The 27,292-nt window shown below is 42.8% G+C and overlaps 1 protein-coding gene across 7 annotated transcripts in view; it reads left to right on the top strand.

Moving 5' to 3' along the window:
• Positions 1-27,292, top strand: part of IMPG1 (interphotoreceptor matrix proteoglycan 1) — a 151,897-nt gene that overhangs the window by 95,081 nt on the left and 29,524 nt on the right. For 5 of the 7 annotated variants that reach the window (XM_021092283.2, XM_084964689.1, XM_084964695.1 and 2 more), the window contains 2 exons: positions 9,957-10,501; positions 15,287-15,506. In XM_021092283.2, coding sequence (XP_020947942.1) covers positions 9,957-10,501; positions 15,287-15,506 — 765 coding nt within the window. Of the gene's footprint in view, positions 1-9,956; positions 10,502-15,286; positions 15,924-17,379; positions 18,109-27,292 lie in introns of those variants that run through there. The other 2 variants (XR_014807981.1, XM_084964683.1) reach the window with 2 other exon arrangements.

Consider the following 27,292-nt stretch of genomic DNA (forward strand, 5'->3'; position numbering starts at 1 on the left):
CACCTCTCTTAATTACCCACTTTAATCACTTAAGAAGACATCAGTAGTGACTGCACACTGTAAATCAGGTGGAAACCTAAAATGGCTTAAAGTAAATGAAGAAAAAGTTTAAGTATCCTTTATACTGTACCTAGAACATAACAGATGCCAAATAAACATTAGTTTCCTCCTCAATCCTGCCTGTCAAGATTTTTTTCTGTTGGAGTTCTTGTTGTGGCTCAGCAGGTTAAGAATCTGGCTAGTATCCAAGAGGATGTGGATTTGATCTCTGGCCTCGCTCAGTGGGTTAAGGATCTGGTGTTGCTGTGAGCTGTGCTATAGGTCGCAAATGTGGCTCAGATCTGGTGTTGCTATGGCTGTGGTATAGGCCAGGAGTTGCAGCTCCAACTTGACGTCTAGCCTGAAATTTACATGTGCCACAGGTACAACCCTAAAAAAAAAAAATGTTTTTAAAGATTCTATTCTTTAATTTATTTTACTGAAGTATAGTTAATTTACAAAGTCATCTTAATTTCTGTTGCACAGCAAAGTGATTCAGATATATACACACACACATACATACACACACACACACACACACATATATATATATATATATATTCTTTTTCATATTCTTTTCCACTATGGTTTATCACAGGATACTGACTATAATTCCCTGTACCATACAGTAGGACCTTGTTGTTTATCCATCCCATGTCTAATGGTTTGCCTCTGCTAATCCCAAACTCCTAGGCCATTCCTTCCCATGCCTCCCAAGACTCCAAGACTAGATTTTGAGGCCATAATCCCATAGAAACATCTAACTAAAATAGTAAAGAACAATGAAGTCCTCCAGGGGGTAGCAATTAATTTTCTTTTCAATTTCAGTTTTAATCCAAATACTGTTTTAGTGTTAACAATAACTATGATTTGGTAGGAAAATATTTTTATTTCTGTGGTGACTTTGCTTAAGACTTTTACTTAATGAGTAGATACTTTGAAATTTCACATTTACCTCAGATAATCAAGGAGATATCTTTTTATCTGAAGTTTAAAAAAATCTAAAAATAACATCTATAAGAAAAACTTTTCTTTGTTTGTTTAGGGCCACACCTGTGGTATATGGAAGTTCCTGGGCTAGGGGTAAATTGGAGCTGCAGCAAGGCCTACAACACAGCCATAGCAACAATGGATCCAAACCACATCTGTGACCTAGGCTGCAGCTTGCAGCAATGCTGGATCCTTAACCCACTGAATGAGGCCAGGGATCAAAGCCGTATCCTCATGGACACTATGTCAGGTTCTTAACCCACTGAGCCACAATAGCAATTCCATCTCTAAGAAAAACTTTTAAAACTGTATATTTCTGTAAATGTAATTTTATATTTAGTATTTATACATTTCATAGTGCACAAAAGATAATATTGGAGATTTCAGTGATCTCAAGCTTCACCAAAAAAACATTTTGTGTGTTTATGTTGAGAGACTAAACAATAGACTTTTTGTTTTTTGGCCATGCCTACAGCATGTGCAAGTTCCTGGGCCAGAGATGGAGCTCTCACCACACCAGTAACTCGAGCCACAGTGGTGACAATGATGTGTCCTTAACTCACTGAGCCACCAGGGAACTCCTAGACTTTTAAAAAGTAGTAATTACCATTATTTTTTAAATGATACTTACTATTTAAAATGTTAAAGGACGAAGAAAATTACCAAGAAGGAAAAATAAAATCATCATTCTAAACTTTTGCTACTCAGAAATAACTAAATATTATGTCTTTCCAGACATCTCTCAATACATTTTAAAAGATGGACCAGATAGAAGTGCTTTTAGAAATATGGAATTTTTCTGTAACACCACACTAATAAAATGTACTGCATTTAATTTTACTTGACTTTAATGGAAGAAAATGAAATTGAAATGACACTCAAGAAATTGCTGAATTTCAGCTAAATATTTCCTTACTTCATGAAATATTCACTCTTAAAAGATCCCCAAAGGCTAAGAAGAAAGATTATCTGAAATATTAATCCAAGGTCATTATCATGTACACTGTATGTATCAACATTAAGCAGCACTTTGCATGTACTGTTATAAAAGATAAAATTATCAAAACAGTCATAATCCAGCAATCTTCACTCCCCCACATCCTAAGTCTTGATAATTAGGTGAGTATTTTACATTGTCGAGGTTTATAAATTTAAAATGGATTCTGCAGCCACAACTCCCAGGGCTTCTTGGACAGATTTCCGTATTTAAATGGATTTAAGGCTCACTCTCCAGTCTTCTATCACAGCTACTGCATTCCTGCATTCTTTGTTTTGATTTGTCTTTTATTGGTCTGGAATGCATCATCAGATAATTGCTTCAGGAAAGACTCCTGGGTATCAAAGCTCCTGAGGGCTTGGCTCCTAAAAGGAAAAACTATTTCTCTATTCACAGCACTTCTGATATCAAATGAAGCAAGTGTTTTCCCCCATCAACCAACTCTCCACTCTCCAGACCTCAGCTGATTTAATTATGACATAAGCACCCGGAGTTGGTATGGATCCCACAGGTAAAGAGCTTAGGTCACAAGACTGTGCCCCCTTCAGATGCCCGTCACCAGCCCCAGGCTGTCACTCGTACTTCTGATCAACCAACTAAAAATTGGATCTGGCAGTGCTGTGACTGTTGTATAGGCCAGCGGTTACAGCTCCAATTCGACCCCTAGCCTGGGAACCTCTGTATGTGGTGGGTTCGGCCCTAAAAATCCAAAAAAAAAAAAAAAGAGAGAGAGAGAGAGAGAGAAAGAGACAGTTTTAAATGGGCACCAAGGACTTCCTATGGCCTTTTCCCCCAGGTTTCCCACCAAGGGAGCAGGCAGAAATGCACGGCTCCCTGTTTCTCACTGGAACAAGTTTGAAGAGGTACTTTTCCAGCTGTGGCCTAAGGGTCAGAAATGCAGAAGCTCTGCATCAGGAACCAAAGGCAGAGCCAAACACATAATTTTTTTATTGTATCTTAGCTATTTACTCCCTGTAACTTTCAAATGTGAAGGACAGCTTGACTTTTGGGGTTTCTTTTTTCCTCCATTTTCACTGATGCCCAACTATTAGAACTGCAATGTTCAATTGTCTCAAAAAGTTTACTTTTTCTAAATCGGGAAGAGAAAGGCAAATACCATGTGATATCACTTATATCTGGAATCTAACATATGGCACAAATGAACCCATCTGCAGAAAACAAACCCATGGACATGGGAACAGACTTGTGGTCGTCATGGGAGGGAGTGGGATGGACTAGGAGTTTGGGGTTAGTAGACGCAAACTATTGTGTTTGGAGTGGATAAGCAGTGAGAGCCTGCTGAATAGCACAGGAAAGTTTATCTAGTCACATGTGTGTGACTGGATCACATGTGTGTGACTGGATCACTTTGCTGTACAGCAGAAATTGACAGAACATTATAAATCAACTATAATAAATTTTTTTAACTTTTTAAAAACTTTAGGAGTTCCCATTGTGGCTCAGTTGAAATGAATCTGGCTAGTATCTATGAGGACACAGGTTTGATCCCTGGCCTTGCTCAGTGAGTTAAGGATCTAGCATTGCTGTGAGCTGTGGTGTAGGCCAGCAGCTACAGCTCCGATTTGACCCCTAGCCTGGGACCGTCCATATACCTTGGGTGTAGCCCTAAAGAGATACATACACACACACAAAAAAAAAAAAAACAAACAAAATTTTATTTATTTATTTATTTATTTTTAGGGCTGCACCCGAGGCACATGGAAGTTCCCAGGCCAGGAGTCCGAATTGAGCTATAGCATCCAGCCTATGCCACAGCCACAGCAACTCGGGGTCCGAGCTGCATTTGCGACCTGCACCACAGCTCACAGCAACACCGGATCCTTAACCCACTGACCAAGGCCAGGGATCGAACCCACATCCTCATGGATACTAATTGGGTTCTTTAACCACTGAGCCATGAAGGGAACTCCCAAACTTTACTTTTTCTAAAGCCAAATCATATTAAAGTATTCTGGAAAATAGAGCATTTTGCTATCTCACATCCCCCATTGTGCAGACTCACTTATAGGAAGTCCTCCTTTTATCTGAGTTAGCTATTTATTCTTGCCGTATTTTTAAATAATGTATATCCTTTGAGTCATCTGTTTTATATATTATTTACTGACTTCCTATTATTGCAAGTAAGGATTTAAGTTTCTTACAATACCATCCTCTGTCAATACGATGATAATTGTTATTGAATCAATAATCAGTGTCCAAATAATGTATTAACAGCTGACCTATTTCCTCTAAATATGTTTACTTTCTGTTTTCCTGGAATTAATGTTTTCTTTGATTTTTTTTTCCCTTAATGTTCTTTGTACTTATTGCCAATTCTTCACAAATTTTCCAGTATGATTTTCTACCTCACTTCTGATTCTGAACTTATCACTTCTGTTTTTTAGCGATGTCCTCTTTTCCCCCTGGTCAGCTACTTTCTAGGCATTTGGGACAGTGGGACTTCTATTTGCTGTCATCCTTAGAATTTCCTTGGCCTTACTCCTGAGTTGGATTCCCTGGTCCCTGGAGCTGGGGCTTCCTCTCTCTGAATTTACTTTCTTGTACGGGGCACATCCTGTAGTAGTTTTGTCAAGTTAAAAAAAAAAAAAAAAAAAAAAAAAAAGTTGATAGAAGCATCCCATGTGCCTAGCTGCCTTTTACACATGGAATACCTACCTATCTCACTGAGAGACTCCTTTACCATCTTCCTGGGGATTTTATAACTTTTGTTTAGTATCTCAAGACTTCCTACTTCTTGGTTTAACCTATCGATATTTTAGGTAAACACATCCTAAGAAAAGGTGGCTGGGACGAATTTTTTAAGATTTTATGTGTTTTAAATATCTTTAGGAGTCCCCATTGTGGCTCAGTGGGTTAAGAATCTGACTAATATCCATGGGTATGGCGATTCAATCCCTGGCCTCATTCAGTGGGTTAAAGATATGGCATTGCAGTTAACTGTGGTGTAGGTTGCAGACGCAGCTCTAATTCGACCCCTAGCCTAGGAACTTCCATATGCCCAGGATGCAGCCTTAAAAAAAATCCTTAGTCACATTCACACATTTTTTTTTTCTTGGTTTTTAGTGCCTCACCTGTGGCATATGGAGGTTCCCAGGCTAGGGGTAGAATCGAATCAGAGCTATAGCTGCTAGCCTACACCAAAGCCACAGCAACACAGGATCTGAGCCATGTCTTTGACCTACACCACAACTCATGGCAACACTGGATCCCCAACTCACTGAGTGAGGCCAGGGATAGAACTGGTATCCTCACAGATACTATTTGGATTCATTTCTGCTGAGCCACGATGGGAATGCCACCCTCACACTTTTTGAAAAATTTTATTTTATTGAAGTATAGTTGATTTACAATGTTGTATTAATTTCTGCTATACAGCAAAATGATTCAGTTTTATATATATACACCATTATGGTTTATTACAGGATATTGAATATAGTTGCCTATGCTCTACAGTAGGACTTTGTTGTTTATCCATCCTATCTATAATAGTTTGCATCTGCTAATCCCAAACTCCCAATCTACCCCTCCCCCACCCACCTCTCCCTTGGAAACTACAAATCTCTGTCTGTGAGTCTGTCTCTGTTTTGTAGATAAGTTCATTTATGCCATATTTCAGATTCCATGTATAAGTGATATCATATGATGTTTGTCTTTCTCTTTCTAACTAACTTAGTATGATAATCTCTCAGTCCATCCATGTTGCTACCAATGACATTGTTTCATTGTTTTTTATGGCTAATATTCCATTGTTACTTCTTTATCCATTCCTCTGCTGATGGACATTTAGGTTGTTTCCATGTCTTGACTGTTGTGAACAGTGCTGCAATGAACATAGGGGTGAATGCATCCTATGTTTTCTCTGGATAGATGCCCAGGAGTAGGATTGCAGTATCATATGGTAGCTCTATTTTTAGCTTTTTTTAAAAAACCTCTATACTGTCCTCTATAGTGGCTGCACCAATTTACATTCCCACCAACAACATGGGAGGAGTTACCCTCATACTTGACTGATAGTATAGAACTTTCCTCTGACCATGCTGCCCTCCCAGCTAGCTGTTCCTAGAATGTGAAAGATCTCCTTCCTTTGGCTTTTTTGTTTGCATTCGCCAAACTCTCACCTCCTTCAGGTCTTGCTCACATACATAGTGTATTCTCAGTGACCACCCATAGAAAATTGCAAACCCGGCATTCCCATCTTCTTTCCTGCCTCATTTTACGTCATTGACTCTTATCACCACCCAGTGTATTTTACTTTATTTTGTCTTCCTCCACTAGATGGTAACCTCCTTGGGGCCAGAAACTTTCTTCTGTTTTGTTCACTGATGTATCTCAGTACCTGGAATAGTGCCTGGCACATAGTAGGCTATCAATATCTCCTTGGTGAGCCAATGAACAATAAGCACATATGTTCTATTTCAACAATATACCAAAAAGGAAGATAACCTTTTTTATGATAAATAAGAATGGATGTGTTGATCAATAAAGAGAATAAAGAACTTGCTAGTCGGTTCCCCTGAAGATCTAAAGGAGATCGTGGACCTTTTGTTTTTAATTTTTTTTTTATTTTATTTTTTTATTTATTTATTTATTTATTTATTTATTTATTTTGTCTTTTTGCTATTTCTTGGGCCTCTCCCGCGGCATATGGAGTTTCCCAGGCTAGGGGTCCAATCGGAGCTGTAGCCACTGGCCTACACCAGAGCCACAGCAACGCAGGATCCGAGCCGCGTCTGCAACCTACACCACAGCTCATGGCAACAACGGATCCTTAACCCACTGAGCAAGGCCAGGGATCGAACCCGCAACCTCATGGTTCCTAGTCGGATTCGTTAACCACTGCGCCACGACGGGAACTCCTAATTTTTTTTAATTAAAGTATAATTGATTTACAATATTGTGCCAATTTTTTCTGTACAGCACAGTGACCCAGTCATACAGCTCCGATTTGACTCCTAGCCTGGGAAACTCCATATGCCCTGGGGAGGAGCCCAAGAAATGTCAAAAAGACAAAAAAAAAAACAAAAAAAAAAAAAAACAACCATAATTATTTAGAAAATGTTTATAAGTGGTGGTAAGGTTTGGATGATATTTTTATTTTGAAGGAATTCACTTAGTAGTTTCAATATCAAAGCAAGAGAGGGAGTTCCTATCGTGGCTCAGCAGAAACAAATTTGACTGGCATCCATTAGGACACAGGTTCAATCCTGTGGGTCAAGTATCCAGCGTTGCCGTGAGCTGTGGTGTAAGTCGCAGACTGGCTTGGATCCCACATTGCTGTGGCTGTGGCATAGCAGGCAGCTGCAGCTCCTATTCAACCTCTAGTCTGGGAAGCTCCATACACTGTGGGTGCGGCCTTCAAAAGACAGAAAAAAAAAAAAAAAATCAAGGCAAGAGAGAGAACAAGGAATTTTTAAAACCACATTTAAGGGAGTTCCCATTGTGGTTCCAAAGGTTACCAACCTGACTAGTATCCATGAGGATGTGGGTTCAATCCCCGGCCTTGTTCAGTGGGTTTAGGATCCAGCATTGCTGTGAACTGTGGTATAGGCCACAGATGTGGCTCAGATCCCACATTGCTGTGGCTGTGGAATAGGCCTGAAGCTCTGATTGGACCCCTAACATGGGAACTTCCATATGCTGCGAGTGTGGCCCTAAAAAGCAAAATAATAATAATAATAATAATAATAATAATAATCACACTTAAGTAGGGCTTCTAGATTCAGCAAAGAAAAATACAAGATACCCAATTAAAATCTGAATTTAAGATAAACAACCATGTTTTACTATAGGTATGTTTCAATAGGAACATTGTATTTTATCTAGCACCCCTACCTTTAAATAACCAACTGTTCTACCAGTGAAATAACTTGGATGGGTTTATGGTGAATGTGAATGTGAAGGTGAAGATGCCACAAGGGAAAGAGACATGAATCCATTTTTGCTGGTTGATGACATAAAGCAACAAGCTGCTTTAATCTGACTAAAGTCCCTATAGTGAGCAAGGTGTGAGTAATGGGTGTTGGCCTAGAGCAGAGTGAAGACACCTGTCATTGGACTTCTTCCCCAACTTGATCTTCTCATAAAGTGCAAAGATACCACCATAAGAACACAGATTCACATGCATTTCCCCATAGTACAAAGAAGTCAAATCAGATCACTGATAGTATGCGAGGTCTTCAGTTTCTCAGCCCTGATCCCTCCAAGGGTGTGTTAGACAGCTCGGGTCACTATAACAAAACCTCATAGACTGGGTGGTTTCAACAGCAGAAATGTATTCCTTGCAGTTTCGGAGGCTGGAAAATCCAAGAATGAATTACCAGCGGATTCAGGTCCTGGTCAGGGCTCTTTTCCTGGTTAGCACAAAGATTCCTTCTTGCTGTATCTCCACATGGCAGAGAAGGGCTGTGTTTCTGCTGTCTCTTCTTATTTCTAAGAACATGAATCCCATTCACCACAGCCCCACTCTCAGGACCTAATCATCTCCCAAAGACCCCCACCTCCAAATGCTTTCACCTTGGAGATGAGGACTTAAACATATGAGTTTGGGAAGGATGCAGACATTTAATTCATGACGATGGAGAGCTGAATAAAACTACAGGTGAATATCCAGAGAGATCTCATATGTTAGGAAATGCTGATAGTCCGATAGTTAAGTGAATTATAAGGAGACACACATAGGCACCCTCCCAAGGTAAAGAGAAGAGAGAGGGCATCTCTGAAATCTGGTTACCACACACCACAGGCAGGTTTTATTTTAAGAAACTAATAAAAGTAATATGATTCTACTTTTCAAAGCTGTTTATCACTTGGAATTTCAGTTTGGGTGACTGCACTCTAGTAAATTAGCTGACAGAGAATCCAAAGATTATGTCTACATCCAGACAGTCTATTCATCATGCTTAGCATTTGGATTTGAGCACAGCTTTCCTACATGCTTGCCAAAATGCCACCACAGCCAGCACAGAAAGCTCCCTGTTTTGATCTACCTGATGCCTTAAATATTGTCAGTGGCTCCGGATTTAGGTTTATTGGACTTCTAATAACCTGCCAATCTCTTTATCTGAAAATTCATAGAACCACTTTATTAGTTTATAAGTACTTATTGATTTTAATTTTCCACCAAAGGGGGGGTGAACTTCAGTACCTCAGTATGTACTTAAGAAAGCAATGCAAAATGGTTGCAGAAATGATCATGGTATAATCATGTAGGAATGAAAACACCTTTAAATGTTATTAAATATTTAGTTGTACCAGCAAGACAAAGTTCTAATTATCTGAGTAACCCACACCTTCACCCTCCCCAGATCATTTTGCAAATAGGCAAGTGATTCAGTCAGATTATCCAATTTTGGAAAATCATAATTCAAATTTTTTAATTGGTGAAACGACCAAAATGTGATCACTGAAATTCCCCCCAAATCCAATTGCATACAATTTAGGATGGCGTGATTGGAAGGTGGATAAAATTTCTGGGCCAAAACTGCACAGCTAATTGGCTGGGAGGACCAGATGGGGATGGAAGTGTTCTATTCCAACACCATCTGCAGTTTGGCGCCACCTGCTGACCTAGTCAGTTTTTACCACCTGGTCCCTCATGTGCTGTCTCGCTGGGCAGTAATTCCTGAAATTCTGGGCAGTTGGTGCTCTTTTACTGTCTCATGTCCAGAAGTATTGGGCCTGAATAAAAGGTGCATTGTGATTCACCCACTGTCTCCCTAGGTTTGCATACAGGACTGCCTGCCTTTCTGGACCCATGTGGAGGTTCTTGTTTTTTCCAATTTGTTGTTTAAAACATGGTATTAAAATAGTCAAGTCAAATGCTATTTTTCAAAAATTAATTTTAACTTTCGGTTTTCTTTTTTGCTTTCTATTCTTTGGGGATATGCTGGGACATAATGAATTGGTCCAGGAGCTTCCTCCACAGACGGTTCTTGGTCTCCATCTGCTGGGGCCTCCACCTCCCCGTCAGAAACTCTGCCTTCCTTTACTACACTGAGCATCTTCTCTCCGCCTGATCAGAGTGCCACAGACATAATGTCCATTGACGAGACAGTACTAATCCCACGACTAAGCATCCCCACTGATGATTATTCTGCCATCAGCCACTTGGCTCCGGAAATTTCCCATTTGCCTGCATCTTCAGACAGCTGGTTAAGTACCAGCAGCCAAGGTCCAGTCAGAGACTTAGATGAAATGGCTCTCGCTAGCTCTCCCACCTCCCTGGAGGTCCCAGGATTCAGTGGATATGTTTCCACGCCGGATCATTTCCTGGAAGACACCACCTCTGACCCCAATGCACAGTACATCACCACCAGCGCCGTGACCATGGCCACCAGGGGCCGAGAGCTTGTCGTGTTCTTCAGTCTGCGTGTGGCCAACATGCCCTTCTCCACTGACCTCTTCAACAAGAGCTCACTCGAGTATCAGGCTCTAGAGCAACGATTCACACAGCTGGTGAGTGGCTATGGCTTACCAGTGTGCATCCTTTCTTTCTTGTTATTACTTTATAATAGAATGCTTGGCTATCTCCAGCAATGCAATGGTTGAAAGAGTCAAACCTCTGTTGCCCGTGATGTTCAGCTAGAGTGTTGAGATGGATTCAGGTCCAAAAGGCAGGTCTGTGGTGGACCAGCCTCATGAGGACAAACCTATCCTTAAGATCATTTCACTACAGCGCCTCCTAGTTAATTTTCCGAGGAATAATACACAGCCCGCAGGACCGAACTGGGAATATATAAACAACATAAGCAGACTTTTCCTAAATTATAAAGCCATATGCTGTTTTCCAGCCATCCGACAAAAGCGTTCAAGGCTAAAATGGTCCAGCACAAATGAGGCAAATAGTTCCAGTGTGAGAACTTTTTTAATTCCCCTAAAGTTCTGGCAAAAAAAAAAAAAAAAAAACTAAATGGCTTAGCATCCCAAGCTCTAACCAAAACAGTGAGAAGATAACCATGATGGCATATAACTTTGATTATAAAACACCCCCCAAACTCACACGTTTATGTTGATTGTACATGTCTGATAAATGTCCAATAAGAAATACATACACATACAAAAAAAAAAAGAAAAAAGAAATACGTACACAGGAGTTCCCATCATGGTGCATCGGAAACGAATCAAAGAACCATAGGTTGCAGGTTCAATCCCTGGCCTCGCTTAGTGGGTTAAGGATCTGGCATTGCCATGAGCTGTGGTGTAGGTCACAGACGTGGCTCAGATCCCACGTTGCTGTGGCTGTGGCATAGGCCAGGACCTGTAGCTGCAACTGGCCCCCTAGTCTGAGAAACCCCATATGCTGTGGGTGAAGCCCTAAAAAGCAAAAAAAGAAAAAGAGAAATACATACACAGTGAGGAATGCTGAACTATGAACCTCTACACAGTTACAGCCAATTAAAGTACACAGTGCATATCACAAAGATTACAGAATTTCTAAAAATAACAGGAAAAAGTATTTGTAAGCCTCATATAAGTTAAATTATTCAGTAAATTAAAACTACATAAAATGAGTTCCTTTCGTGGCACAGCGGAAACTTCCATATGCTGCAGCAAGGCCCTAAAAACAAACAAAAAACAAAAAGCACCCAGGCATGGTGCCCTGGGGCTCTGTTCTTTAAGGCTGCCCCATTATCTACTCGCCTCTCTTGGGGGAGGGAAGAGATAGCACACAATTTTACCTGGGTTTTTTTTCCAGTTTTTGTTGTTGTTGTTGTTGTTGTTGTTTTTACGGCCACATAGGGAGGGCATATGGAAGTTCCCAGGATAGAGGTCAAATCAGAGCTATAGCTGCTGGCCTACACCAGAGCCACAGCAATGCAGGATCCACGCTGAGTCTGGGACTTTCACCACAACTCAGGGCAATGCCAGATCCTTAACCCATGGAGGAAGGCCAGGGATCAAACTCTTTGAGCCACAGTGGGAACTCCAAGCTCAGGTGTATTAATTAGGGTACATGCTAGGCTGCCATAATGAAAAATCAAGATAGAGTAACTTGAAGTTCCCGGGTGGCTTAGCAGGTTAAGGATCTGACATTGTCACTGCTGCAGATAAAGTCACTGCTGTGGTGCAGGCTCAATCCCTGGCCCCAGAACTTCTGCCAAAAAAAAAAAGAATACAGGATCTCAAATAGAATACACGTTTATTTCTCTTTCACTTGATGGGTGGGACAACTCAGTTCTGCAAGATCAGCCAGGGACTCACACTCCCTCCACCTTATAAATCTGCCAGCCCAGGGGTGTTTCCTCATGCAGTCAAAGCTGGGTCACTGGTACATCCCTTTGGGGAAAGAGAAGAAGCCTGGGGCAAGCAAGATCCTAAGCAAGTGGTACCAAAGTTGCCCACATCTCTTCCTCTCATATCTGATTGGTGGGAACTGGTCACATGGCTACACCTTGCTGCAAGGGAGGCTGGGAAATGTGGTGGCTCCTCTAGCTGGAAGCCTCTTTCTCTTGAAGAAGAGACTGGATGTGGGAGAAGGGACCAGGTGGTTGTCTGCACACTAGGTGAGGACAAGGAATTTCCACCAGAGGTCAAAGTACTGTTAAGACACAAAGAGGAGTTCCCATTGTGGCTCAGCAGTAACAAACCCAACTGGTATCAATGAGGACACAGTTTCGTTCCCTGGCCTTGCTCGGTGGGTTAAGAATCCAGCGTTGCGGTGAACTGTGGTATAGGTCAGACTCGGCTTGGATCCTGCATTGCTGTGGCTGTGGTGTAGACTGGCAGCTACAGCTCTAATTAGACTCCTAGCCTGGAGTCTCCTGCAGGCCAGTCTGTGGCTGGGCTTCATATGCCACAAGTGCCGCCTTAAAAATAAAACACACACACACACACACACACACAAAGAATAAGCCTAGTCAAAGTAGATAGGAGAAAACAAGAGAGAGCAGGCTGAAAAAAGAAGTTCCACACAGTATAAAATCTCATTTTACCTTCACAATAACTTTGTGGGGACAGAGGTTACTGGGGGGGGGGGCCCCTAACATGTGAGTCTGGGTCAGAGTCAAAATTCCAGTGGGGGAGGGGCAGGGACCAAAAACAGCAGGTCAAGGACAAGCTTGGGAGGTTGTAGCTTGTGTCTGCATCCCCTCTGGTTTGCTAGGTGTCGGTTCATGAAAGAGAGAGCTCACTTTCAGGGCCAAGATGACTGCCCTGTTCCTGGCCCTGAAAGGATGGCTGTGGTGCGCAGAGGCAGGCAGGGAACCAGAAGCAAAATTCCCTGGGGCGTGCTTGGGAGATGATGAGTAGAGTTTGGGCACAGTCCTTAGGGAACCACTTTTTCTTCTCCTTCACAATTCAGGTAAGAACACTAAGGTACAACACAGTAGCTAAAGGGCTAAATAAAGGTCTTACCATTAGTTAGTGACTGTTCCTAATATCCTGACTGCTAAGTTCTCTGCTATTTCCACCGTTTGTGTGGATGAAAAACCTCCCGCACAGACAGACAATCTGACATTTACACTGTTGTTTTTCTTTTCATTCTTTTATTTAGCTTGATATATCTTTCTTTTTTCTTTTTCATTTTGTTTAAAGCTTAGTTGATTTACAATGTTTCTTCAATTTCTGTTGTAAAACAAAGTGACCCAGTTGTACATATATGTACATTCTTTTTTTTTTCATACTATCTTCCATCATGTTCCAACCCAAGAGATTGGACATGGTTCCCTGTGCTGTACAGTAGGACCTCATTGCTTGTCCATTGTAAATGTAATTGTTTGCATCTACTAACCCAAACTCCCAGTCCATCCCATTCCCTCTCCCTACCCTTGATGACCACAAGTCTGCTCTCTATGTCTGTGAGTCTATTTCTATTGTAGATAGGTTCATTTGTGTCATATTTTAGATTCTACAAATAAGTGATATCATATGGTATTTGTTTATTTTAAGAGGTAATTTCAAAATGGTTGCTTTGCAAGGAAGTCCCATATACTAGGTGCAGGCCAATCTGCAGCTGGGCTCAGTTTGGAACATGTGGGGGGTTTTTTTGTCTTTTTGTCTTTTTAGGTCCACACCCTCAGCATATGGAAGTTCCCAGGCTAGGGATCTAATCAGAGCTGAAGCCCCCAGCCGACGCCACAGCCACAGCAATAGCAACGTAGGATTCAAGCAGTGTCTGCGATCTACACCACAGCTCACAGCAGCACTGGATCCTTAACCTACTGAGCAAGGCCAGGGATCGAACCCTCATTCTCATGGATACAATTCAGGTTTGTTACCACTGAGCCATGATGGGAACTCCTGAACATGTTTTTTTACTTGTTTTTTTTATTTGTTTCATTTTGTTCTGTTTTGTTTTAATAACAGAACTTGCCATCCTTGCTTGGCTGATAGCATTGACCTAGTTTTTATGGTTTTTTTTTTTTTTTAATTCTCTGTTATCACAATTTGTCATGAAGAAAATCACTGACCATTCATCTCACCACATAGATAAACGAGTGGAAATACAGGACATAATCACTGCAAATAGATTATCAAATAGTGGCAAGACTGACAGCACTAACAGCCTGAACCTAGCCAGAACACAGACAGGGACTTGAACCCATGTGCCAGGACTCAAACCCAGCCTAAACCCAGATTGGGACTTGAACCCACAGTTTTAAATTAGAATCACTCACCAGGTATCTGGACTTACTGAGGGGTAGGTTATTCATGCGTCCTCGCAGAAGAAATTCATCAAGAGACAAAGTGATAGACAAGAAATAGATTATTAAGATAGGATGCTTGTGAGATATGCAAGCAGGCAGGCAAGGAAGCCCTGTCCTGAGGATCAGGTGGGCCACAGTTTTATTATCCAAGGGGAGTGGGGGTTAGAAAAGCCCGCCTCTTCCTTTCTGGGAGTAGTAGCTCCTCCTTAGTATCCAGTCAGCTGAAGAGTGGTCCTCAAACTACTGAACCTGAAGGCAGGCCTCATCCCAGTCCCCACCCAATGACCTGAGGCACTTCTTGAACTTCCACAAATCAAGCAAGCCTGCTGTGTTATGATGGCTTTTTTGAGCAATTTATTAACTGATGGTGATCTCCCAACATCCCCTAGGTTTCCCTCTCTACCTATGATCCTTTACCTGTGCCCACCTCATCCCTATCAGTGGTGTTCTGGTCTCACAGGAAATCCAAACACAAACATAGAAAAAGAGGAACTGAAATGTCTGCCTCAACTAATGGAATGTGGGTAGAAATGGAATTAGCAGCCGCTAAGCACTTAGGACACAGTTAAGAGTAAACCATCTTTTACTTATGCAGCTGGTTCCATACCTGCGGTCCAACCTGACGGGTTTTAAGCAACTTGAAATCCTAAACTTCAGAAATGGGAGCGTAATCGTAAATAGCAAGATGAGGTTTGCTAAGTCGGTGCCGTATAACCTCACCAAGGCTGTGCGAGGTGTCTTGGAGGATTTCCGTTCCGCAGCAGCTCAACAACTTGACCTGGAAATAGACAGCAACTCTCTCGACATTGAACCAGGTAAAAGAAGTCAAGCCAGAAAACTGTGGGAGTATTCTGGTTTTGTTTGTCTGCTTAAGCATGCAGTTCAACTTTAATTGCCCTTGACAAATAACACTTTGGAAGCTATGAATCAACTTAGTAGAAAGTTGGGGTCAAGACATGCAGGTTAAATGTCTCCTGTATCAAAAAGCAAAGAGCAAGCATGCCTCTTGCTTCATAATCTGGGCATTTTGCTTCCCCCTCAGAGCAAAACTTTTGCTGTGCTTAAGGGATTTTTTGGTTTGTTTGTTTTTATTTTTCTTTGTTAGGGCCGCACTTGAGGCATTTGGAGGTTCCTAGGCTAGGGGTCGAATCAGAGCTACAGCTGCCGGCCTACACCACAGCCACAGCAACTCAGAATCTGAGCGGCATGTGCGACCTACACCACAGCTCAAGGCAACGCCAGATCCTTAACCCACTGAGCAAGGCCAGGGATCGAACCCGCATCCTCATGGATCCTAGTTGGGTTCATTAACTGCTGAGCCAGGACAGGAACTCCTTTTTCTTTTTTTAATGTAGCCCCTAGCCAAGCTAATTAACATCCTATCAGAAGTCAAACACACTTTTCCAGAGAACTACAGCCACGTAAGATAACGCCCAGTCAGGTTAACTAGCTATATCACCTCTTCATAGCACAATTTAGAATGAAACTGAGACAGGGTCCTGATGAAAGATAAATAATCATAAGACCAAAACTCAAATTTGGTGAAAAAAGCCACTTTAGTGTCACCAAAGGAAAACATGTCCCTTCCCATATTTTTACCCCAGATGAGCTTCCATGTAGGTAGACAGTTTACAACAAAGCAGAGTGAGATGTGAAAAAATTTAAAGATATGAGGGCTTAGCCCAAAGCTACATAATAAAAAGTAAATATTTGTTCTGGTAATAAAGCAGAGCGTATGTACCAACGTAACCAGCTATGCCCAACTCTTTCCACCTTTAGCTTCAAAATTCTGGAAATTGTCCCAATTCCATGGAGTGCAAGGGGCAAGGCTCCAAGACTACATGTGAGCCAGGTTCAAAACCAAGCTTCTTAACTGGCTATGAATTAATGAAGTGGATCCTTAACATTCGCCCTGGCTTTCTGCATACTAACAAGAAAGCAGAGGGGAAGGCCTTGGGCAAAATGCAAACAAATAAGGCTCTGTTGGGAGACAGAATAGAACTTGGAGAAATTTTAAGAAAATTGACTCCTACTTTAGTAAACAAGATTATTAAGAAGACAGAGAGCCTGAAGACACTGAGCCCATGAGCACTTACCTTTGAACATGGGCGGCTGAGCAAGCCCTCTGGATCCTTCAAGAAATCAAAGAGCTTCGAAACACTAGTAAGATACTGCCTCTTCTCCAGGAAACTACCAGGAGGGCCCTGCCAGTTAAAATCAGGAGACCAATTTTTTTTGTCAATTGGAAATGAAAACAGGAACATATATAGGGAGAACTCAGAAAGCCTAAGAGAAGCAAGGGCCCAGCTCTCTCTTTCATCATCCTTGGAGGAGTTGACCCATCTGACAATCAGAGAAGGTAAAGTAAGGAGCTAAAGCTGAGGCAGGGGAAAACTCAGGTGGCTCTTAGAAAGAATTCAGGAAGCTGATAGTGCATTTGCCAGGGATGAGTAAAGGATCCTGGTGATGCTGGAAGGAAGCACAGGCTAAAACAATAACCTCAAAGGGCCACGGTCCTGGGACTTGAGTCCTGTGTAACAGTAGCACTCAGTCTCCAAACTGGGAAATGGAGATAGTGATAGTCGTGAGGATTAAAAAAAGATATTTGGAGTTCCCATCGTGGCGCAGTGGTTAACGAATCCGACTAGGAACCATGAGGTCGAGGGTTCGGTCCCTGCCCTTGCTCAGTGGGTTAACGAGCCGGCGTTGCCGTGAGCTGTGGTGTAGGTTGCAGACGAGGCTTGGATCCCGCGTTGCTGTGGCTCTGGCGTAGGCCGGTGGCTACAGCTCCGATTCAACCCCTAGCCTGGGAACCTCCATATGCCGCAGAAGCGGCCCAAGAGATAGCAACAACAACAACAACAAAAGACAAAAAAAAAAAAAAAAAAAAAAAAAAAAAAAAGATATTTACAGCCCTTAGCCTAACACTTGACACATGGTAATTAATATTGTAGCATTATCATTATTAACTTGACTTCATAATTTGTGGCCTGAGGAGGCTACCAGTAGGAACAAGAAAAGTAACAGGATAAGGTATTTGTGTGGAGGTTGGAAATGAAATTATTTTCAGTTTCTCGTCACCAGTTCAGCCAGCTATGTAGCTTCTCCTCTAAGCCAATAGCAATAGAAATGAGATGGTGTTGGAGTTCCCATTGTGGCGAGGTGGTTAATGAATCTGAGTAGGAACCATGAGTTTTCGGGTTCAATCCCTGGCCTTGCTCAGTGTGTTAAGGATCTGACGTTGCCGTGAGCTGTGGTGTAGGTTGAAGACGCGGCTTGGATCCTTCGTGGTGGCTCTGGCGTAGGCCTGTGGCTACAACTCCAATTAGACCCCTAGTTGGGAACCTCCATATGCTGAGGGAGTGGCCCTAGAAAAGGCAAAAAGACAAAAAGAAAGAAAGAAAGAAAGAAAAGAAATGAGATGGTATTTTAACAAGATCTTCTACATGGGTGATCCAAAACAACCAGTGTTCATCCACCATAGTTCTAACATTTTTGGGTGTTAAGGTCCCTGCCCAGAGGACCTTACATGATGGCGGGATCAAAGCTATGCCTCTTCCTTTAAAAAGACCTTCTTAGGAGCACTTCATGATATGCCACACTTAGTTACAAATTTCTGTGAGTTTGGTCACTAAGGAGAAAGCACCGAGTTTTCCTTTAAATCCCATTTCACTGAATCCTGGGGCCTGAACAGTAGTGAGAGATGTGGAATAGAGATTAATGTAGAGAATTCTAGTCCCCTGGGTGGTCTTGGGCAGTGAGAAGGCCTGCGGTGGTTGGTGCTGTTAGGGCTGAGCTGCTGCAGCCTCCAGAAAGACAAGCAGCCCCATTAAATAAGTATTCAGTGACACTTGTTAAAGATGCCAAGGAAGACTTTATTGCAGGGGGACCACAGAAAAGGCTGCAGAGAAGAGAGACTGAACTCAGCTCTAAGCAGATCATGTGCAAGTGGGAATTTATAGCCAAGGAGAAGAGTGGGTTGGGGGACAGAAAATTACTAAGAAGGATCATCAAGTATGAGAATGGATTCTGGCTAAACTGACCTAAAAGGATTCTTGCTGAAGGCAGGCCAGAGTGATTAGACACCACCTGGGAGAAGACAGAGACCTAGAAACTTTATGATCAGACATGGAAGATGGGCCATTCCAGCCAAACCAACTTGGCATCATACATGCTAAAATTGGACAATGAAAAGACAAACAGAATTTTGAAGAGTTGAGCCTGAGCTGAAACTTTCAGGGGCTCCCAAGTGGAGTCTGATCAAGGAAAAAAATCTTTGTCAACACAAGAGCCAGAGAAGCAGGACACCAATCACAAAGGCTTGGCGGCTGCAGCACAAGCTGCTGCTGGAGGGTGGGTGGGCTGCTGAGGAAAGGGAATTGACCACTCAAGAGAGAGCAGGGGTCGGGGACCCTGTCAGACACAGAGTCACAAATGCCCGACCCTCCTTCCCACACTGTCCACAGCCTGCACCAGCTCAGGCAGAGGCAGCCTCCAAACCCCAAACTCTCACAACCATTGTTTCTCAAAAGTTCATTCATGCCTTACTTCTATGAATCTGCACGTCTTATCAAACTTCTTGACCTTGAAATGTAAAAGGCTGATCTGAATATTTACAATACCCTGAGGTGTTTTAGCATCCGTTCTCCTGTCCAGTTTTAGTTTGGGGGAAGTATGCACAAAATTGGTATTTTGATTATAGGAGAAGTGGGTGTCTAGATTTTTAAAACACATTAAGGAACATATGCAGATGATTTTCAGTAGTTGTCTATTTTTTTTTAATCTACAAAATGACAGCTCTTTTGCTCCTAGTTTTGCAGCATGACTGGCTGATCCAGATTTCTGCTCTTGGTGGTATATTTGAGTGTAAGCTGTCATGGTGATTGACAGGCAAGCGAATTAAAACGTCCTGCTAGGACAACCAACCAGGGCAACCAATCAATCGTTCTGCCTCTCAGGTCCCTGGATCCCAGTGACAGTAATTACTTCAGCTTCCTAGAGCACAAGGACTCAAATTCCAATCTACATGGCCCCTGGCTCTGTGTTGGCATGGTCTTTTCTCATGCCTGAGGCTCAGCTGATGCTGGGCAGTGCCCATCTAAAGCTCATAGTAAGAGAGGTCACAGCATCGGGGCGCAATTGTCAAGATCCCAGGTAACACTGGAGGGTCATTTTAGCCAGTACTAGAAACCTCCCTGATTCAGGTTTGATCTTGCAAGTATTTGCCTGAAGCCTTTCAAGAAAACTCTCTTTTTTTGATTTTGTTTTTGTCTTTTTGCCTTTTCTAGGGCCGCTCCTGCAGCATATGGAGGTTCCCAGGCTAGGACTCTAATCGGAGCTGTAGCTGCCAGCCTACACCAGAGCCACAGTAATGTGGGATTCAAGCCACATCTGCAATCTATACCACAGCTCACTGAGCAAGGCTAGGGATCAAACCCACAACCTCATAGTTCCTAGATGGATTCGTTAACCACTGAGCCATGACGGGAACTCCAAGAAAACTCTCCTTGAAAGAGCGTGAAAGGGGAACTCTTTTTTTTTTTTTTTTTTTTTTTTTTGTCTTTTGTCCTTTTTAGGGCCGCACCCATGGCATATGAAGGTTCCCAGGCTAGGGGTCTAATCGGAGCTAGACCAGCCTACACCAGAGCCATAGCAACGACAGATCCAAGCCCCGTCTGCTACTTACATCGCCACTCACAGCAACACAGGATCCTTAACCCATTGAGCAAGATGAGGGATCTAACCCACAACCTCATGGGTTCCTGTCGGGTTCCTTTCCACTGCACCCTGACGGGAACTCCCAGGAAAGGGGAACTCTTGAAAGAGAAAAGAGGCAGATGCTAGAAATAAATACCTAGCTGTGTCAATGGGAGAGAACCCCAAGAATCTTTCCTTGGAAAATGGTGAAGATGTGCTATTATTTTAACCGTTTCCCAACCAGGAGGGCCAAATACAACAAAACTGGGTTACTAGATGTCTCATCCCTTTGCCCTTTTCTTTTTTTTTTTTTTTTTTTTTTCCTTTTTAGGGCTGCACCTGCAGCATGTGGAAGTTCCCAGGCTAGGGGTCAAATCGGAACTACAGCCACTGGCCTACACCACAGCCATAGCAACACAGGATCCAAGCTGAGTCTGCAAACTATACTACAGCTCTTGGCAGCACCAAATCCTTAACCCACTGGATGAGGTCAGGAACAGAATCCACAACCTCCTGGATCCTAGTTGGATTCTTTTCTGCTTCGCCATGATGGAACTTCCCCCTTTGCCCTTTTCTTACCATCTTCTTGGGAGAAACAACTTATATCTAAGAGGACACAACCCGAGGGTCTCCCGCCTGATGTCCAAGGTCCCCAGTCCAGGAGCTGCCAGCCCAACCACCCCTGCCTGCCCCAGCCCCCAAATATGAAAAGCATACTGTCCTACAAATAGATAGTGAGCATATGTCAAAGTTTTATTTAACTTCTGAATCAGGAAATGGTTAGATGACAAATCTGGCTTAAAGAGGCTATGGAAACAAGGATGTTATATAACCAAGGACAAAAGTAAAGGATGAAATCCAAATACAAAACAGAAAATACATTCACTGTATCTTATCCATTTTCTACACGTTAACTGCTAACTTTAGAGAATGTAAAACACCATCAGCAATAGTAAATAAGTCAAAGCTGCTGCCTTCTAAGAGTCAGAAAAGTGTTTTTTTCTTTTCAGGGCAGCAACTGTGGCATATGGAAGCTCCAAGGCCAGGGGTCAAATCAGAGTTGCAGCTGCTGGCCTACACTGCAGCCACAGCAACACCAGATCCGAGTCAAGTCTACAACCTACACTGCACCTTGCAGCAACGTTGGAGCCTTAACCTACTGAGCGAGATCAGGGGTTGAACCCACATCCTCACAGACACTCTGTCAGGTTCTTAACCCACTGAGCCACAACAGAAACTCTAGCAAGGCCAGATAGCAGATATTTTAGGCTTTGTGAGCCAAAAGGTAAAATGGAGGATATTATCTTAGTGCTTATATAACCATTTGAAAACCTAAAAACCATTCCTAGCCGGCAGGCTATAAAAATGCAGGCAGCTATCCAGGTCAGCCCACAGTGATCCCTGTTTACCAGGTGGCTTGTTAATGTTCCAGGATGATGTGGAAGGTCATGAGTCAGGTTTTCTTCTTATTTCCAAATATTGTGATTTTTCTTATTCCACCAAAGTTTTCCAAGCCTCTTATCTCTCGGGTCCTTCTCTTTGCTGTCACAGGAAAGCTAGACATTAGATGGTGCTGCAGTTATGCTGTAGGTTCCTTCATACCTTCAGGAAGCATTTTTGGGCTGTCTGCCCTGAGCCAGGCATTCTTCTAGGCACCAGGACCCAAAGATAGATGGGGCCCATCTCTCCCCCAGGGAGCCATGTGCCAAAAAGAGAAACAGAGGCGTGTACAAAAGACTGTCAGAGAAGCCCTAACACTGTTCCAGAAAGGGCAGGAGGAAAATGCACACACTTCTGGGTGTGGCAGGATGTTCACTACACTGTGAGAGCAACTCTGGATACATGGAGTAAAGCCTCTCATCCTGGAAGGAAGAGGAAGCCAGAATGAGGCCATATTACCCCAGATGGGTTCCCCTCTTGGTGGGTGGTAAGCCAAAAGACACAATCAAGCCAAAGATGGAGAAAAGGAAGGCTTTATTATTTTCAGCAAGTAAGAAGAACAACAGGGGGTCTTTACCAGAGCGGCAGTTCCCCTACCCCACAGCAAATTGGGCAAGTTTTGAGCTAAGGGTACATGCATATTCATGAAGGGACCTGAGTCCAAGCTTTAGGTGAAGTCGCCAGGGTCAGAGAAGGTCAGCATCATCTTGCCTTAGGTTCCAGTTTATCTGGTGGTTCCAGCTCATCCTGCCTCATGTTCCAGTTATCTCCAGGCTAACCTTTACCACTAAAACAGAACTGGGAGCCTTTACAACTGATGTGATCTTTGCTGTTATTTTTCTTGACTGATAAGTTGTCTATTCCTGCCTTCTTTCGCTCCCTTGAGATTATTAAGGAGTTCCCATCATGGCTCAGCGGTTAATGAATCTGACTGGGAACCATGAGGTTGAGGGTTCGGTCCCTGGTGTTGCTCAGTGGGTTAAGGATCCGGCGTTGCCAAGAGCTGTGGTGTAGGTCGCAGATGCAGCTTGGATCCCATGTTGCTGTGGCTCTGGCATAGGCCAGTGGCTGGACAGCTCCAATTGGACCCCTAGCCTGGGAACCTCCATATGCTGCAGAAGTGGCCCTAGAAAAGGCAAAAAGACAAAAAAAAAAAAAAAAAAAAAAAAAGGATTATTAAATACTTAGACCTGTTCAAGGTGGCCAGGCTTAGATCACAAAAAGGCTTCAGCCAAAAATGGCTTTTCTTATGTCAGGAAAGCCAGGCATGGTTCTCTTTCTCCTGGAACCCCTACCGTATCTGTTTATACCAGCTCATTAAAGCCATTTCAATCTATTTGCATCACTTTGGTATCCTATTGTTCTCTTCTTTCTCCCTCCCTTTTTTTCCATGATTTATGATCTTTCAAATTTTAATAAAATTTTGTAAATCTCAAAAGTCCTCAAACTAAGTACTTAAAGAATTCTGAAGATTATAAAATAAAAACATAGAGTTTATCATTCATAGGATACTGAAATTTTAGAAAATACCTAGTAAAAAATATGTAAATAGTTCTGTTGCTGAAACTCCACCTGTGTCCATCAGTGCTGAATAGAAGCACGGAGACAGGGAGTTCCCTTCATGGCTCAGTGATGAAGGAACCTGACTAGGATCCATGAGGATGTGGATTCGATCCCTGGCCTCACTCAGTGAGTTAAGGATCCAGCGTTGCTGTGAGCTGTGGTGTAGGTCACAGATGCGGCTCAGATCCTGCGTTGCTGTGGCTGAGGCTCTTTCCTAGTCTGGCAGCTGTAGCTCCAATTCAACCTCTAGCCTGGGAACTTCCATATGCCACAAGTGCAGCCCTAGAAAAAGAAACACGGAGACAGGACAGAAGGCAGGAGGCAAAGGAGAAAAATATAGCTTTTTTTTTTTAGGGATGATGCCCTAAAGATTGTGCCCTCCTTTGAGAGAGAATTAGCGGAGATTTTATAGTACTGGGAATGGAGAACAGGGCCACAGATAAGGGTGGATGCAAGCTTTTATTCTTCAAAGTTGGTGTTTAGTGGCCCCAGGCCTGGATCTGGTGGTCCTCCTTCTTCCGAGAATGAAGGATGATTCATCAAGTAGTTCTTCCATTTGTTGGGGGTTTTAGTTCTGCAGAAAGGCTCAAAGATATTATGTATATTCCTTAAGGGGGAACCAGGACCCTGGCCCAAGGCTTCACTCTTGTCGGTGACTGCTCTCTGCATCCTCTCCCTTCCCTTATCAACAACTTGCTCTTTGGAACTCAGGGAAGGTCACAGAGGCTGAATGAGGCCCATTTCCTAAAATGGGAGAGAAAGGCTTATGCTCAGGAGCCTCAAAGGGCCCTGCTCAATTTCAGTTCCAAAGAGGCACGTACATTAATTCATTTTTTAAAGTTTAAGGGCAAACATTAATCCAAGTACCTTAAAGATATAAAAATACTCCAGCAATATTTGGGGGAAAAGCAGTTTTATATAAATGGATATTAGGAGATTGATCTCTAGCCTGTGAAGTAGGTGCCTGGAGGTCCTGGGTTAGGCCACAGCTGAAGGATGCATTTGGGTGAGTGAAAAACAGGTGAAGGTCACTGAGGTTGACAGTTCAGAGCTGGTTAGAACCCTTCATAAAAACCATCTAGTGGAGTAGCAAGAGCAAGAGATACATTCTCTTGAGACTGAGATGATAAAGAAAATGAGAAAGCCAGAGTTCCTGTCGTGGCTAAGCAGAAACGAATCTAATTAATATCTATGAGGATGTAGGTTCAATCCCTGGCCTCGATCAGTGGGTTAAGGATCCGGCTTTACCGTGAGCTGTGGTGTAGTTTGCAGACACTGCTCGGATCCTACATTGCTGCAGCTGTGGTGTAGGCCAGCAGCTGTAGCTCTGATTCGACCCTTAGCCTGGGAACTTCCATATGCCATGGGTGCAGCCCTAAAAAGAAAAAAGAAAAAAAAAATGAGAAATCCACCATGCCTGTCCAGCTCCTGTTCTACAGCTCTGAGCAATTGAGCAAAGCTCCAACCTACTCTGGAGGTTATTCAGGATAATGACCAAGACCAGCTGATAGGGGGCACTATCTTCCCTGTTGATTACATTTCTTGGAGAAACCCAGGAGTTTACATCTCAAAGGGGCAGAGGAAGAATTTACAATTTTTTTTTTTTCAGGGCTGCACCTATGGCAAATGGAAGTTCTCAGTCTAAGGGTCGAATCAGAGCTACGGCTGCCGGCCTTTAGCTGAAAATGCTGCCTCTGTACACCAGCACCAATTAAGTCTCAGAGAAAAAGTTTTGAGGAAGAGAAAGAACAGCTTTACTGCTTTGCCAGGCAAAGGAGGACACAGCAGGCCAACGCCTCAAAACTCTGTCCTGTCCTGAGAGGGTATAAGAGGGGTTTTATAGGTTTAGCTCAGAAGACAAGGTTATTGATTAAGGTGTCTATATTATTCTTCATCTGTATATCATTCCTGAGTCATCAAATCCAGCATCAGTGAGTCCAGTGATGGTTTCTCGTCTTCAGGTTATCGCTCCATGACTTTCTCTCTGGAAAGATTGCTCACAGGGAAGCGGTGTTAGGGGATGTTCCAATTACAAAAGAAAACACTAGGTGCAATATAACTCTAACTATAAAGTAACCATTAGTAAAAGAAAGCACTTAATCAAGGAAGAGATCATTTGTGAAAGACCAGACACTATGTGCAATAGAACACTAACTAGAAAGTAAACATTGGTAATAAGTTAGTGTGCCAAGTCAGGACACAACGTAAGGGACTGTTTCAACTAGTTTTTAGTTGTAACAATATTTCCTAATCATTAACTCTTGAGTCAGCCTTTTGAGACTGAGGGGAGGCCTGGGAGGCGAAAGGAAGGGCTTTTTACTTCAAAACACAAAGATTTAGGGTCTGGTACACGGTTTCAGGCCTACACCACAGACACAGAAATGTGGGATCCAAGCCACGTCTGCGACCTACACCACAGCTCACAGCCACACCAGATCCTTAACCCACTGAGCGAGGCCAGGGATCAAACCCACATCCTCATGATATTAGTCGGATTCATTTCTGCTGCACCACAACGGGAATGCCACAAGGGAGGTCAGGTCATGGAAATAGGAGGAAGCCTGTGCAAAGTTTAATGGAGCTGAAAGGACTCTTAGGTCAGTCTCAGCGGATGTGGCATTTCTTTTCTGGGCCCCAATTTTATCATATTTATTATATGCAATGCTGAGACAGAACAATTGCTTAGTTCCACGTGCAAAATTTGAAACAAAATCCAATCACATCTTTTTCTTGTGTCTGATGTTGGAGTAGAAAAGTGCTGTGTGACAGAAGGCTGGGAGGGAGAATATTATTGCATGACTGCTTTGTGAGTAAAGAGAAGAAGAAAGATTTAAAAATCCTCCTGAGACTTCCAGGTGAGCTTCTTTCCACACTCAGATCAGCACCGGGATGTCTGGCTGTGTCCTCTAAAGGTGGGTCAGCAGTTGGTTAGGCCAGGTGGCATCTGAAGGGGCACAGATGTGGAGAGAAAAGCCACAGGCAGTTGGTGCTGCGTACAGCCTGCCTTTCACCTTTTGAAATGGCCTGAATAAATGAATCTGTGATTTGAAAAGTATAAACCAATGTTAGAACTATCTGCGATTTATCAACTGAAACACAGAATACATCATGGCTTGCTCAGTATTCTGCCAGCATCCCTGGCAACTAGAGTCGTCTTTCATTTAGGCTGCTATGAAAATTCTTCAGAAGCATGTAGGGCTTTTATGCCAGTTAGCAGTACAGGTTGAAGATTTTAAAAATGCAAAACTACATATAACTTATGCCAATGGCTTCTGTCCCTGAATTCCTAAACATCCTCCTCAAAAACAGGCAGGCCTCAAGGCTAGTAAATGGTAAACATTGAAATTAATGACAGTCTGGCATCCAAGATGTTTCCAGCCAGGATGTGGATAAACAAATTCATTTTCTCCAGAAAGTGCATGATTTGTAAGACTCGTATTTAGTCACCGGCTCTGAGAAGGTGGTAGATGTCATTCATCACAACAGTGACAATAAAAACAGTAATAGCTACTATTAATTGACACTGTTTTTATTTATTTTTTGTCTTTTTAGGGCTGCATCCTTGGCATATGGAGGTTCCTGGGTTAGGGGTTAAATCAGAGCTGCAGCCGCCAGCCTACACCACAGCCACAGCAACACAGGATCGGAACCACGTCTTCAACCTACACCACAGTTCACGGCAATGCCAGATCCTTAACCCACTGAGTGAGGCCAGGGATCAAACCTGCATCCTCATGGATACTAGTTAGATTCATTTCCACTGAGCCACGATGGGAACTCCACTATTTTTAATCTTAATAAATAACAACTCAAAGTTATTATTTTCCCCATTACACAGTTGGAGAAACTGTCTCAAAAAAGTGTAAGTAGCTAACCTTTTACTGGTCACCATCACCAAGTG

The sequence above is a fragment of the Sus scrofa genome, chromosome 1 (assembly GCF_054392235.1).
Source record: "Sus scrofa isolate SSC_HxYL_T2T_F1_AM1 chromosome 1, Sscrofa_HxYL_maternal_Yorkshire_Landrace_v2.0, whole genome shotgun sequence".
Taxonomy (NCBI): domain Eukaryota; kingdom Metazoa; phylum Chordata; class Mammalia; order Artiodactyla; family Suidae; genus Sus; species Sus scrofa.